The sequence below is a fragment of the Balaenoptera ricei genome, chromosome 14 (genome assembly GCF_028023285.1).
Source record: "Balaenoptera ricei isolate mBalRic1 chromosome 14, mBalRic1.hap2, whole genome shotgun sequence".
Lineage (NCBI taxonomy): Eukaryota > Metazoa > Chordata > Mammalia > Artiodactyla > Balaenopteridae > Balaenoptera > Balaenoptera ricei.
In genome coordinates, this window is record NC_082652.1 from 33,882,346 (window position 1) to 33,897,383 (window position 15,038).

General features: G+C 37.9%; 1 protein-coding gene across 3 annotated transcripts in view; it reads left to right on the forward strand.

Moving 5' to 3' along the window:
- EPB41L3 (erythrocyte membrane protein band 4.1 like 3) overlaps nucleotides 1–15,038 on the forward strand; it is a 140,006-nt gene that overhangs the window by 78,795 nt on the left and 46,173 nt on the right. For all 3 annotated transcript variants that reach the window (XM_059895260.1, XM_059895261.1, XM_059895262.1), the window contains exons 4-5: nucleotides 9,960–10,064; nucleotides 11,577–11,619. In XM_059895260.1, the coding sequence (XP_059751243.1) occupies nucleotides 9,960–10,064; nucleotides 11,577–11,619 (148 nt within the window). The remainder of the gene's footprint in view (nucleotides 1–9,959; nucleotides 10,065–11,576; nucleotides 11,620–15,038) is intronic.

A 15,038-nucleotide genomic window follows, 5' to 3' on the forward strand; every position in this document is an offset into this window, starting at 1 on the left:
GACGAGTCTGGTCTGGTTCTAGAATGAGGCCTGGGCCTCGCTTCTTTACAGGGCTTGCAGGCTCCTCCCACCCCCCACTCCCAGGTGTGGGAAGTGCTGGGCCGAGAGGATTAATGCAGGCTTTTCAGGATTGCAAGCTCAGGAGCATTAAACCAGGATGCCCCCGATAGAGACAGCGAGGTCCAAAAGCAATCCCAACCTTAGACGTGTAGACCTGCTGGTACCCCAGGTGGTCCACACGAGCTATTGCACGTGTCCGACAAAGCTGGAGAACATGTAAGTAGAATCAGAAAGTTAGATGATTACAAAGGCTTTTTCCCCCCAGCTACTGTATTTTAAATACTAATCCAAAATATGATGTGCTTTCAGTGAAGGCCAGACTGACCCTAAGTATCATTGAAAGTGTCATCACCTGTCCTATTTTTTTGCCATTTATTTATGTTTTCATGATAGGTCTTTCATAGGTTTTACAATTATTTTAATTTAAAACCTCTATTCTAACTAGCGAGATGATATAATTACATTTTTTAATTATGTGAGTAGTTTACGTTAATAACCCTGAAATCCTTCCTCTGTGTGCTTACTCACAGCCTTGTCCCGTTAATAAGAGGAAACAGTTGATGGACACTGGTTCACTTAAGACTTATTTGTTTAAAGCACTGACTGTTATTATATGGTTTTGATCATCAGTGCCTTATAGGACTGAAAAGTGGCCGTTCTACAAATTCATACTCGTTAAATGTGTATTATTAAAAGTTGTGTTTTCACTGTCAACATTTGCATTGCCTACAGCTCTTTATTTGACCAAATGAGTTATAAATCACAATTTGGGTTTTGTTTGATTTTTTTTTTTTTTTTTGAGAATAGTCTTGGAAAGGAGAAATAAGTCCTTTCTCTCCCAGGAAGAATTTCACAAAGTCCCGCGTCATTCTGAATTAGGCCCTGTGGTTCTTTTACAAGATTCAGGTTTAAGTCTGTGTCTCTTTCAAGCATTGCTCTTCCCGAGGGCTTCCTTTTCTGCATTCGTTTGGCACACATTGGCTTAGTGACCTGAATCCTTAGCAGATTAACAGCAGGAAATGTTGTCTGACTACTCGCTGCCAACATCTCATATGTGTGATGTGAAGCTCTTTGTGAAAAAGCGAGCCCAATGTTTTTGCCAGGAAGAAGCACGCTTCACTGAAAAGCTATCATCTACCACGGTACATGGCTCTGAGCACAAAAGTCTGATTTCAAACAGAGGCTGAAATGACGACAACAAATGAAGACAGAAACAGATTGTGGCTGAAAGAAAAAGGCATCTTTCTAAAAAAGGTGGAGGGGCTTCACATGCACAAATGGACTTTTGCCGTGTATGTGCTAAAAGTATTTTTTCAGAGAATCTCCATCAAACCTAGGTCGACTCTACTGCATTTGAACTCTCCCTTCTTGTTTTGGTTGTGCTGCATGCCATGTCTGTGATAATATGTAACTATCATGTTTTGGCCTAGGATGTACCAAAATGTGCCAGTATACCCAGTGCCTGTTGAAAACCGTTTTGTATGTGTTTGCAAAGGATAATTGAATGTACCCTTAGTTTACTGATAATAATACTATTTTCAGCCGTTTCTCCCTTTTACCTGTACAGTGAGATTTGTTTTTCACAAGAGACATGGGATGATTTCACTGCAGATGAAATAGGCATCAGTGGTATGTCAATCTCTATACCAAATTTCAGCATTAGAAAACCTAAATTTATTGGGCTTCTTATGAAAAGGGCCTACTAATAATCACCAGCATTTATTGGTTATCGTTTCCCATGGGCTAGGCAATACGTATGCTTTCCTGTGTTTTATTTAATGCAACAATCCTATGAGTAAGGACCAATATTATTTCCATTTTTTAATGAAGGCAGTGAAGTTCAGAAAGGTTCAGTGACCGTCTCACCTCACAGCCAGCTAGTTGTAGAGCCAGGGTCCAGCACTGGGGCTGTCTGATGTGCCTCACTTAGAATAGAATGGTGGGAAAACCGACTTGAATTGGATAGGAATAATATCTTTAAAATTGCATTTTGAAGATATTTAAATAATGCTAGATGAATTCTAAGTTTCTAGACAGTTGAGACATGGAAATAAATCACTGTTTTGTTTAAAAACTTAGCAAGACCAGGAAGTGGTCCCAGGTTCATATTTTAACAGGCCACTTCAGATCTTTATTGCTAACTGAGCTGAGTTTAAGAAAGTGGCAGAATAATCATTGATTGACTTATTAATAATGTGAAAAGAACTATTATGGTTTTCTAAAAAGCTGATTGCTTGTGAATTTAAAGAAAGAGCTAGCAAGATATGTAACATCTAGGCAGAAAAAAATCATCTCTGCTTCTCACATCAGCCCTCTGAATTCGCTGCCTGGATCACACTTGGGATTTAGTACATAGACTAGGTCCTGCCCCTCTGGGCATGGATCCTGGCAGCAGTGATGGGGATAATGGACTTCCTACTGTGCTTATTAAACTTGGCATTGAAAGTACACTTGAGACAGAAAGCCCCAAATGGAAGTAGATGCACACAGGGCAGCTGGGGCCATATATTGCTTCTTAGACCTTCCCGGCCTCAGATCTCTCTCGAGTGTTGATGGACTGTTGTCACAGACCAGACACCATCGTCATCTTTTATTCCTCTTGGTATTTTCTAAGTGTAGATTTTTTTTTTTTTAATCCACTTAAATTTCAGGGCAGACTGTGTTAGAATGTTTTTCTATCTGACAGAGAAAAAAGAAAACCCAGGAAAAACTGACCTACACAGAGTCCAGGTGTCCGATTTAGGCTCAAGCTCAGGCTTAGTTAGTTTGCTGAGCTCTCCACATGCTCCTATAACACCAGGCAAATTGTGTTGCCATCATTTAGAAATGAAGAGAATTCCAGTTGACCTTTAGAAGTGAGGAGAATGGAAAACCATTCAGTGTGGAAATATGCAATTAGGGAAGGAAGCATGAAAAAAATGATGGCATTTTTCATCGAGATTAATCGAAGATAATGTGAGGAGAAATTCCTCCTTCAGATTCATGCCCGGAGCGCTTATTAGGCGCATATGTTGAACGTCTTCTGTGTTTAGGACACTCTGTCGGGGGCATTAAAAAGGTTGCACAGTTTCCTGTCCTCAGGGAGCAGAAATACAAGTTCCACACTGTGCAACAATACACGGAAGGATATAATTTCAGAAGAAAATCAGCAGTCCATTTGAAGAAGATATATGATGGAAAGAATAAAGTGCTTACAGGGCTGGTGCTCCCTCAAATTTCAAAGCAGCTGAAATAAGGGTACAGAAGTGTCAGTTTCCCTGAACGGTCTCAATATTATATGTTTCCTTGTATTAACGCACGTGGTATAAGCCTAAGCCAATGTAACAAGAGGCGTTTTTTTCAGTGATGGTTTAAAGAAATGCGCACATAGATCCCGAGGAGCCTCAAGGATATACCCACACGCCCTGGTGCTGATGGCTTTGGTTCCCCCACCCCAAGAAGTAGGGGCGCATTTCCCCCCCAAGAAGTAGGGACCATTGATTAGCTCCAGTTCTCAGGCAGAATGACGTGCTCTGCCTCATTTTCTTTGTGATTGTGCAGCTTCAGATAAATAAGAACTGCAGCCCGTCTTCTAAGGCGAGAAGATTATACTTGATTTTACAAATTTCTCTAATTTCAGCTTTTAGCCTTTCCCCAGGCTGATTCGTAGCTTTGTGAAACTGAAAGAAAAGACAGATTCTGTTGAAGTCTTGTGCTGAGGTTTAGTACAATTTGTGCTACCTGCTTGTGCACTCATGACTTGAGCACAGATCAAGACACGATTTCCAGGGACTTGAGCATCAAGGCAGCGCTCATTTCGGAGGATGCGTCCACAGGTGTGCCGTCTCCTGGTCAGCTGTCAATCAAGAGAAGCTCCTCCCTCCATCCTCCCCTGGGTTCAGTGCCCAGTGTTTGTTCCTCCCCATGACCTCCCTAACCTGCCAGGGAAGATGTGAATGCTTTTACTCCTTCACAAAAGAGGAAGTCAAGACATTTGTTAACCTACCTGGGTCATTTTTTAGTGAGGTGGCAGGTTCTTGAGTTAAAGTCTGTATGTTTTAGCTCTACCAAGGGAGAGCTAAAAAAAAAAATTCAACAAACTCAAAAACATTTCTATTTTGTGTATTTCGTTCATAGCTTTAAATGCAGGTTCATTGTTTGGCTTGTTTATTCGTTGGTTTTCTAGTTTGGTGGTTTATCATTGCTCATTTGTATCATTTTATTTCAGCGTGTGGCTGGTTTTTCATTTCTTGAGAACTTAACGTTTCTTAAGAAAATTTGTTGGAGAGGGTGTCTTAAGATTTTAAGACTGTGTGTGTGTGTGTGTGTGTAAATAAAGTTTATCATAATGCAGCTATCAGTGTTGGTACAAGAAGGCCTGAGAGAAACTGATGTGGATCTAAATCTGAAGAAGTTACACATTTCCTCAAAAAAAAAAAGAAAAATTGCTTTAGAGTCCTCCATTTAAGAATTTTTAAGTTGTAAACTTTAGTGTACCTTTCAACCATGCCTGCAAATGAGATCTTGAAAACATACAAAGGCCTTGTGCCCACCTTCAGAAATTCTGGTTTATTTGACCTGAGGTGGGTTCCTGGATATTGGCATATTTTAAATGCTCCCAGGATCCACGATTGAAAAACCACTAGTTTAAAATATTGCTTTGGCAACATTGGTTATGATATGCTAGTGAGAAAAATTTTAAGTTTCATCACGTTACCTTTTCATTCTCTTAATGGTATTTGACCAAAATGAGCCTCCGTAAAAAATAAATACAGGAGGCACATTGCCACCAGGAGTGTCTTTATAGTCAGTCGGGATATTAGGCGAGTGCACAGAGAGACAGCTGTGATATTAGGCAGAATATGGAACGTGCCCTCTTGGTACCATAAAGTGCTCTAATGTCCAAAGGTGAGAGAAACCACATTTGGCTGGGAGGACAGGAAATGCTGTAAAGAAGTGGCACTGGAGAAGCATTGTGAAGGATGGGAGTTGACAGGCAAAATGCAAGGCAGAGCACTTGGGGACATTTAGAGCATCAATAGGGGTAACACCTGTAATGAACTGAAACACGTCAAGCCTGATTTAGCCCATGAGTTCATAGTGGTAATAGAAAACAAAAATCCTAATTGGTGACTTCTGGATGGTGCTAGAAAGCCAACTCGTTATCTTGAAATTGGATAAAGGAAAAGGTGTGAGCATTGATCCTGTCTTCCATCATCAGACCATGTCACTGGATAAATAATTCTGACAAAAAGAAGTGTCTCTTCATAGACATACTCCAACTAATAAATGGGGGACCAAGGTCCGGATTCGAATATTCCCATCTTGCCACCTCAAATTAATGGATCTAGGGCAATGATCGTTAGTGACTGCTAATATCACAAAAAGGCAAGAATTAACTTTATGCCGCCTGGTGAAATTACACAGCATCATTTATGGAAACCAGTCAAACAAGGATCTGGTCAAGCTTCTAGATTTCACTATCAGTTTACAGGAAATACAGAAGACAGAAGAACATGTTAAATTACACCATGGAGATGCAAACAGCAAGTCTAGACTGAGCGAACTCTACAGGCAAATGACCTGGTCTCCTAGACAAGTTAATTTCAAGGGGAAAACCAACATAAATGGAGAACTTGCAGATTAAGAGAGACCAGAGAGATATGTCAGCCGACTGCAGTGTATGGGCTAATCAAAGAAAATGAAAAAGAAAAAAAAAATCTTTGAAATAATTGGGGAAATTAAAGTACTGACTAGATATTTGGTGATATTATGAACTGATTGCTACTTTTTTTTTTAACATCTTTATTGGAGTATAATTGCTTTACAATGGTGTGTTAGTTTCTGCTTTATAACAAAGTGAATCAGTTATACATATACGTATATTCTCATATCTCTTCCCTCTTGCATCTCCCTCCCTCCCACCCTGATTGCTACTTTTGTTTAGATGTGATGAAGTTATTGAGATTACATTTCTTAAAAGAGCAGAGTTACATACTAAGATAAATAGAGACAAAATTATTTGCTGAGATGCTTCAGAATACCCAGGGGGAGGATGAGTGGAGCAGAACTCCGGATGAACCAAAGTTGTGGTCTTCAGAGGCATTTGTTAAAATTGGGTGATGAGTATGCAGGCTTTCATGATGCTGTTCTCTCTACTTTGGGAAATGTTTGAAATTCCCCCATCCTAAAACATTCTGAAATTAACTTTTAAAAGTTGTTAGACAAATGAAAGTACAAATAAAAATTTTAATGTAAGCTTTCAGGTGATGCTGGTTGGTAAGACCCTGAGAACCAGTGTTTCACAAACATTGTAAAAATCTTGAATTATCTTGGACTTGCAGGAAGTTTCATTAATGCTGCAGAAAAGCTTATTTCATCTGCTGTGTTTGAGTGGTGATGATGGACGTATCCTCATCTTCTCTATTAGAAACAGAAACCCAATTTTAAGTGGAAAAAGAGGGTAGAGAGAGGGCAGTCCACCATTGGTTTGTTACTCCAGGAAAGCAAAATCCACTTTCCTTAATGTCCAGGTGTTAAAAGTCAATGGTTATGTAGACTGCGAATGCATCTGAGTCAGAGACATGACTTAACAACTCACAGGAAACAGCAAATGAGACTAAAAGCTGTTCATCGTCTCCAGTTAAGTAAATTACCCATTGATTTTAGAATACCTCTGTCCAAAAAATGTTTTTTAATGTACTGAATTCTTTTTTTTTTTCTTAACATCTTTATCGGAGTATAATTGCTTTACAATGGTGTGTTAGTTTCTGCTTTATAACAAAGTGAATCAGTTATACATACACATATGTTCCCATATCTCTTCCCTCTTGCATCTCCCTCCCTCCCACCCTCCCTATCCCACCCCTCTAGGTGGTCACAAAGCATCGAGCTGATCTCCCTGTGCTATGCGACTGCTTCCCACCAGCTTCTACTGAATTCTTGACTCATTATAGCTGTTATAAACATACCCAATGAAAGTAAAGTGCCTAGATTTGATCACTTAATGAACATCCTATCTTTGGGAACCGAATATTTAACATAAATTCTCTAAAAGGTCCAGTGACGGTTGAGCTTTAGTCATATTTTAGATGTTACTACCGAAAGCTGCACACAGTGTCAACATGTAGAAATAATTGACTTAAAAAGTTAAATAACGCACTAGAAAAAAATTATCTGAGTAAGAAGAATCAAGAATTTGGGGGAGTTGGGAGTGATTGCAGAGGGGATCCTGTCCGGGGCTACAAAATAGTCCCATCTTGTGTCCTGTGCTAACTCCATCCATTGCCAGGGTCTTTCTCATCACGTGTGCGGAAGGGCTCTGAAGCCGCATTTGGGCTGCCCGGGGGAGTGAGCTGTGATCATTAGTGATGTTGGCCATGAGCACAGGTGCCCAGTTACAGCCTCAAGCCCGTGATCACCTGGCTCCCTGGAGTCGTCCATCCTCACTCAAGGATGAGCAGGTGAAGGACCCACATGACGGGAGAGGCCTTTCCAGTGTCATCCAGCTGGCTGGCGGCTGTGGTGATGTTTGGCAGATAGGAATTTCACTGTTTACATATAACCATCTATAGCAGATTCTAGACAACCCGTCTTAGTTCTTAGGGCCAAAACAAACAGAAACAGACCCAAAAACCCTTCACAGTGAAGAATGGACCACTATGTGATTGTCTTAAGGACTGTTTATAGTGTTCAAATACGTTTAAAACAGTAAGAAAAAATCTGGTCTGTTCAAGAGAGAGCTGTGGTTCATTAATAGAAATCAAATGGTGAGAAGCCAGAAAATTAAGAACCAGTTAGTACAGTGGTCTGTGCTTGAGCTAATCATTCCACCTGTTAGACAAAAGGGAGAAGACAGCAGCCAGAAGACAGCTAATAAAACAATGCCCGAGGCCGCCTGCAGCATGACCAGAATAATTCCTCCATTGAGGGCCTGGCTGTGGTCTGCTGGCTCAGAGGATGTAGAAGGCTTTGTAGAGGAAGGTTTATTGTGTTTGTTTTGATTTGTTTTTACTCATTGAGAAAGTACTTGGCCAGACACTGCTGTGTATTTGTGTGTGTGTGTGTGTGTTGTGTTCTAGTTAAAGCAGTTAGACAGTAAGCAGATAATTGATATCTGAAGAAAGAGCAGGGCATATTAATAATAAGGCTGCTTATTGACACCACAAGGAGCTGTATATGTGCTCCTACCACAGAAATGCCTAGTGAGTTCTATATTACATATTCTGCCATTTATCAATCACGTAGGCTGATAATATCAATAGCTGACATTTGTGGGATGCTTGACATGTGTTATCACTGGACCAAGTTGGAATACTTTGTTTCATTTTAATGTCAACCATTACAAAGAAGTAGATGGAATCATACCCGTTTTACAGAGGGAAAGCTTCGAGGTCCACACAGCTGCAAGGGACATAAGGAAGACTCAAAGCCAGGTTTACCTATTAAAGCTGCCGTCATAGGCAACACTAAGACTGCCTCTCCCATGTAACTCCTCTGAACCTCTGTGTTCTTATCTCTAAATTGGACATCATACCAATGGAAGCATCAGAAGAACCAGTTTTTTTTTGGTGCAAACTTTATAATTTGTTAAGCATTATTCAGAAGCAATATGCTGTTATTTACAAATAAAGGATTTAAACCAGTGAGCAGCATTTCATTGTCATACCATTTATTTATATCCATTGAACAATGTTACACAGTTTAGCTAACATGTAATTTATTTTCATACACTATTAAACTTTTTTCAAATTCAACATTGATTATTCAGCTGGTTACAATTCAGGCTTCACTTTTCTATCCTACATTTATCTTTTCTCCTAAATAGCCATGCTTGAGGGGACTAAGTAATTTCCAATATATTTGCGGTTGCACAGTAATACATACCACTAACACGTCTTCTGGATACTTACTCTTTTGGTATGCCCATTGTTTATCAATTTTCTTATTTTTCTCTTACTACATTAAATCTTAAAGACAAATACGCTTAAGGTACGAGATGTGAAATGTTGGTACTGCACAGACAAAATGTAGTTTAGCTTAATTGCTTCCAGTTAATCCATCTCCGACTCCAAGGCCAAGTTTAAAAGACCTTTGATGAAAATATGATACTGTATATCACCATAAATTAAGCTGATGGATTTTTTTTTCCCCAGATGACTGCCTTTTTTCTTTCTCCAATTGACTGCTTTATGGCCAAAAATACAGCACATATATATCTACATCTTACATTTATAAATGATAATTTAAATCTTTAAACTTAATGAACATGTTTGTTATGTTTAATAGAAAGGATTTCTCTAAAAAAAAAAAATTAAGAGAAAGTTGAACTCTGTGATACAAAATTGAAATTTGTGGCTGTAAACAAAAACTAATAAAGTTTAATGGGCTTTAGAAAGTGATCCATAGCTAGAATTTCTAAGTAAGGACTGGGATAGAAAGTTTGAAGGGGACTTCCACCTAAGACAAGGAATGGGGTTAATTCTTCTCAGGCCCAGAGCCTGATAACCTGGGGGAGTGAGCGTGGGTATTCCGAAACACAGCTGTGGTTGGCCCTTTAATGCGCTCACCGTTGGGATTTTTGTGTTTCACAATATATTTGAGGCTTCCAAGCACCACTTCATTTCCCCAACTACTTCCGTTTTGAAATCATCCGCAGGTCGCCTGTACTTACTCACTGACAGGAGTTATTTTTTTTATTTATTTGTTTGTTCTGTAGGAGCTACCTCTTGTAGGATTAGATCCACTTTATTGAGCCTTTTTTCTAGTTAAAAAGGAGACGGTAAAGTGATCAAACCTGCTTGTTATTTACTGAACAGTTACAACAAGCAAGATTTTAAATTTTACCCATTTTTGTTCGTGGCAATTGAGAGAACTTTCTTGGTGTGTGTTGACTCGTTTTTCTGTTTTGTTCTCCATAGAAACGCTCCAGAGGCCAAGTGCTGTTTGATAAAGTATGTGAACATCTGAATTTGCTAGAAAAAGACTATTTTGGGCTTACATATCAAGATGCTGAAAACCAGAAGGTGAGTGGTTGAAAGCAATACAAAGTATTATGGCTTCAACTGTGCTTCACTGCAAGAAAGTGAGCTGAAACTGAATTGGTAAATCGTTTTCTCCACCTCCCCTCGTACTCCCACGCCCTCACATTTATTATCCAAGGCCCTAAATGCTGTTAATCACCTTATTTCTTCATGAAGGAAATTATTGACAACTTCCTTTAATCTTGAGTCTTTTGGAAACAGTCAGTCAGTCAGCGTTTCTGCTTTTCATGCTTGAGTTCTTTAGGTTCCAGAAAAGCATTTTATATGGTGCTTTGGGGGGATGATATATTTCCATGGATTTGAGCCAATGAGAATCATATACATTGATAATTATACAGAAAACATGTTCACTGGATGCCATCTTATTAAATCATCTTATTACACTTTCATATTCTTGCTGAATCACAATATGAGATGAATCATGTACAGACCTGGTGTACAAGGCAAGCAAGTTAATGTATTCAGTCCACGTTTAATGTTACATGTAAAACCTCTGTAGACTCTTATACCTGCTGCAGTCTCTTCAGGCCTTTATCTCACTTATCCCCCCAACTGCCTGAAAGATAAGGAAGAAGAAATTGTTTCCTTAATGCTGGAAACTGAGCCACAGCAATTGTGCTCATTAAATGTCACTTGTTTGGTTGTCGTTCGTTAGTGAATCGTACTTTATCTTTACTGAATTCCGTGGATGATGTCTAACTTCATTATTAAACACCTGAGTGTTCTGATGAGGAAAATCATGTCAAACAAGTGTTCATTTGTTAGGAAAGCATTCTAAGAAGGTGCCTTAAAATCTATAATCACAGAAGTCGCTGCATGGGACTGAATGGCTAGGACATCAGTGGTCAAGTTACATGCAGAGTCAGCTCTCTGTGTTCTTGGGTTCTGCATCTGCAGATTCAACCAACAGCAGATCAAAAATATTTTTTAAGTTCCAGAAAGTTCCAAAAAGCAAAATTTGAATTTGCCAGTGCACCAGCAAGTATTTACATATCATGTCCCTTGAATTAGGTATTAGAAATGATTTCAAGTATATGGGGGCGTTGCATAGGTTATATACAAATACTGTGCCATTTTATATAAGGGACTTGAGCATCCTCAGATTTTGGTGTTACCTGGGGTCCTGGAACCAATCCCCTGTGGTTACCGAAGGATGACTGTATCTTCAGCTCATGCTTGTAACTTGTTTGAACATAGAATCCACCATTTTTTCCCCTCTGTTTCTGTGCTAGCTTGAATCCCTGAAGGCACTTGTTGTAAAAGAAAAGAACTTTGTCAAGCCTGAATTGTGTGCACACACATCTTCTCATTAGACCAGAGCCTGGGCCCTCGCAGGACTAGCGAAGGGGCACCAGATGTAGGGGAAGGACCCAGCTGGGGGAGCCTTCCAGCAGCCACTGCTTCTCAAATACGTTTAGTTCATCTCTACCCAGTCAACACTAAGTCATCTCCATTCTGCTCTGATTCATATTCAGACTCTCACTTCTTTTTCAGAATTGGTTGGACCCTGCTAAGGAAATTAAAAAACAGATTCGAAGTAAGTTCTTTTGGATTATTATGTGTAGAAATAGGAAGATTTTCAAAGGGTGGGGTTATCTGAAGTGGTAGCTCATACCCACGTGGCTGGTGTGAATACGGTATTTTGAAAGACAGATTAAGATCTCAAATTTTATCTTTGGCAGGTTGGTCTAGCTCAGATACCCATTATTAATGATCACGACCCGGGAATAAAATGACATGACACTTGACCTATTCCCTTGCCTGTTCAGAGATGTGAGATATGATTTAATCAAGTGATGCCCCCGTTGACAATCATCTAAAAGTTTCAAACTTAATTATTAATGTTGTATTAAACCTAACTGCCACCAAAGTATGCAAGGCAAGCAGTCAAGCTAAAAGTAATAGTCATTTAATAGCTTAGAAATGGAGTAACAAGTCAGACTGAAGTTTACTGTCTGGTGATGTCTTCTTTTCTTAGCCCTAAAGGCAATTTAAGAAATGGACATTTCCTAGCGCAGAAAACAATTACATGAGCCACTCAGAAAATTTAAATACAAGTAGCTAATAAGTATTAGAAAAGGTGCTAAGTCTTAGTAATAATTAAATGCAAATTAAAATGAGACATTTTTCACCTATTCAAATTAGCAAAGATTTTAAAAGTTTAATAATGCCCTACACTGGCAATTTTGTACACAATTGGTAGAAATATAACCCTTTAAGAAGGCACTTTGTGTCAGTATTTATTAAAATTTAAAATGTGCTTATTCTTTGACCCCTGATTTTACTTGTAGAAATGTATCCAGTGTCTGCTTAAGAGAGGAGTGTCTACATTTGTGTACATGTAGGAAAGTTCATTGTCATACCATTGGCAATAGAAGAAGACTCAAAGCAACTTAAATATCCATTTATAAAGAAATGATTAAATCGATCATGAAATAGCCATACCTTGAAATACTAGGTAGCTGTTAAATAGAATGAGGTAGAATAAATATGTTTTAGCTCTCATTAGTGAGACCTTAGAGAAATAATTCATATTTGTTTAAAATGAGTTATGCATATATAGGTATATGGAAATACCTATACCTCCAGAAGTGGCACTGCAGGGTAGGGGGTTGAGAAAGAGGAATTTTTTTATTTTTAAGCCTTTTCTGTAGCTGTTGCCTTTTACTATGGATAAATGGTAAAACATGGATATATTTTATAATTTCAACTAACTAGTTAATTTTTTTCAAGCAGTTCATTTTTTATCAATAAAATCTAGTTTAATTTTCCAGAACAACTGATTCTATTTGAAGATTAAATTTAAGACCAATTTATTAATAAGAACAGCCTTCCCATCAAAGTTACTATTAAAAGAGAGAGCAAATCTTTCTAGTGCCTTTGAATGTTCTGAGGTCTCAAAATACCCTACATGCTAATAAAAAGTAATTAGTAGCGAGCAGTTTGAAATGGCTTAGTACTAGATAATATCTCAAAAGAAGCAAAAAATTCGCTATGCTTCTAGATATTAGAGAGTCTGATAATTCTTTATGCAACGAAAACATCTTTACCATAGTTTTGAGAGGAATTTGGTGTGGTCACTAATCAGAAACTTGATAGTGAAGTAGTTTGATAGAACTAAGTTGGGATTAAAACCAGGGACAGCTACAGTTGTGATAAGAAGGTGAAAACTTCAGAGTCCTAGTAAAAACTTTAAGATGATGAATATATTCTAAGGATCTTTTTATGGAGTTATTAAAAGCAGATGTGCTGAATATCTTAACATTTCATGTGCTTTAAGTCCTCTATATTCACCTAATTAATAAAACGCTGTTTCGTACTTGGTTGATTTTATAATTACAGAGCACTTTGAAAATATATTAAATGTTCAAGGATAAGTCATTAATTATACTGTTACAAGAAAGGCTGTAACAACAGTTAATTTTCTTCTCTTCTGTTAATGGAATTCTTTTTTTCCTTCATTTCCCATTTATCCTGTCTCCGACCTTCCTTTCTAAGAGATGAAGTTTAGGGGACAATCAGAACATGAGATTTAGAGGATATTTTCCTCATGCAGATTAGGCAGTGTTTGTGACAGCAACATAAAGAAAACCAAGTGACAATCATGCAGATAAAGGAGGAGACAAGAAAAAATTGGAATTTTTTAGGAATGGAATTGGGTGTTTTCATCTATATTCCTTATTGTTTCCCATGCACAAAATGCCTTCTTTCCACAAAAGGTACATTCTATCAAGGCAGAAAAGTATTATCAGAGCTAATGTAATTATTGTATAATCACTTCCTCTTTCTGAACATAAATATCAATAATAAAAGGATATTTCCATTATTTTTATGCTGTTAAGTCCACAGTAGGTCTCTAGAATGAGATCTTCAAGAGAATGGCGAATGGCAATCAAGCTGATAAAGATTTTAAGTTATGAATTTATGAGAAATAGAAAATTCTGAGCCTGAAGAGTTAGTTCTTACGAAAAAAAATTCTTATTCCAGTCATCTTTTATGCCTAGCAGATCTAAAATTTCTAAATATATTCTGATACATAGTATATTTATGATATAGTAACTTCATGATATAGAATATATGATATATAGTGATTTATGCTATAAACATAGTATATTTAGAAATTTTAAGATTTGGCAAGCATAGAAGACTAAAATTAGAATTTTTTCATAAGAATGAATTCTCTTCAGTTTCACAGTTTTCTGATTATCATAAATTTGGAATTTAAAATCCTATATCAGCCTTATAGAATGTCATTTTAATGCATTCAAGCTCTTGCATTTCCGTCTCTAACCAGAGCCGTCATCTGATCAGACACAGGCTCGCTCACAAACCTATTTATGGCATAACTATAGCCTCCCAGTGATTTGTTTCTACCAGATTCTTTACGAGGATATGTATTTCAGCTTTAATCTGCCTCTCTCATTAATTTCAAATGTTACACCTCATTTCACTGGTTTTGTTTTGTTTTTTCTTGATTGTGGTGTAGATTGTGTTTTCCTTAAACTTTCCCACCCTTTCAAAATAATGTCCTGCAAAACCTCATATTTGATTGGCTTATAACCTTAGGAAAGAAGATTCCTTGGGATTAATGATTTTCAAAGTGCGGTCCCTGAGCCCAAGTGTATTAGAACCATTAGGGTGTTTATTAAAATCACAAGTTCCTAGGCCATAATGCACATCCCCGGAATAAAAGCCTCTGAGTAGGGCCGAGGGATTGGCATTTTTAACAAGCCCCTCAGATGCTTCTTAGGCCCATGATCATTTGAAAGTCACTTTCCTGTAATGAGGATTTTTGCATTGAAATATCTTTCTTCTATTTTTATTCCCTCTTAGTTTCCAACTTGGAGTGTCTACCCTGAATTTATTATGAGTTTAATTACATTGCTAAACGATTCATTGGATTCACTTTGAAGTGGATAAAAGTTATAAAAGAACAATAAATCCATTTCCCATAAC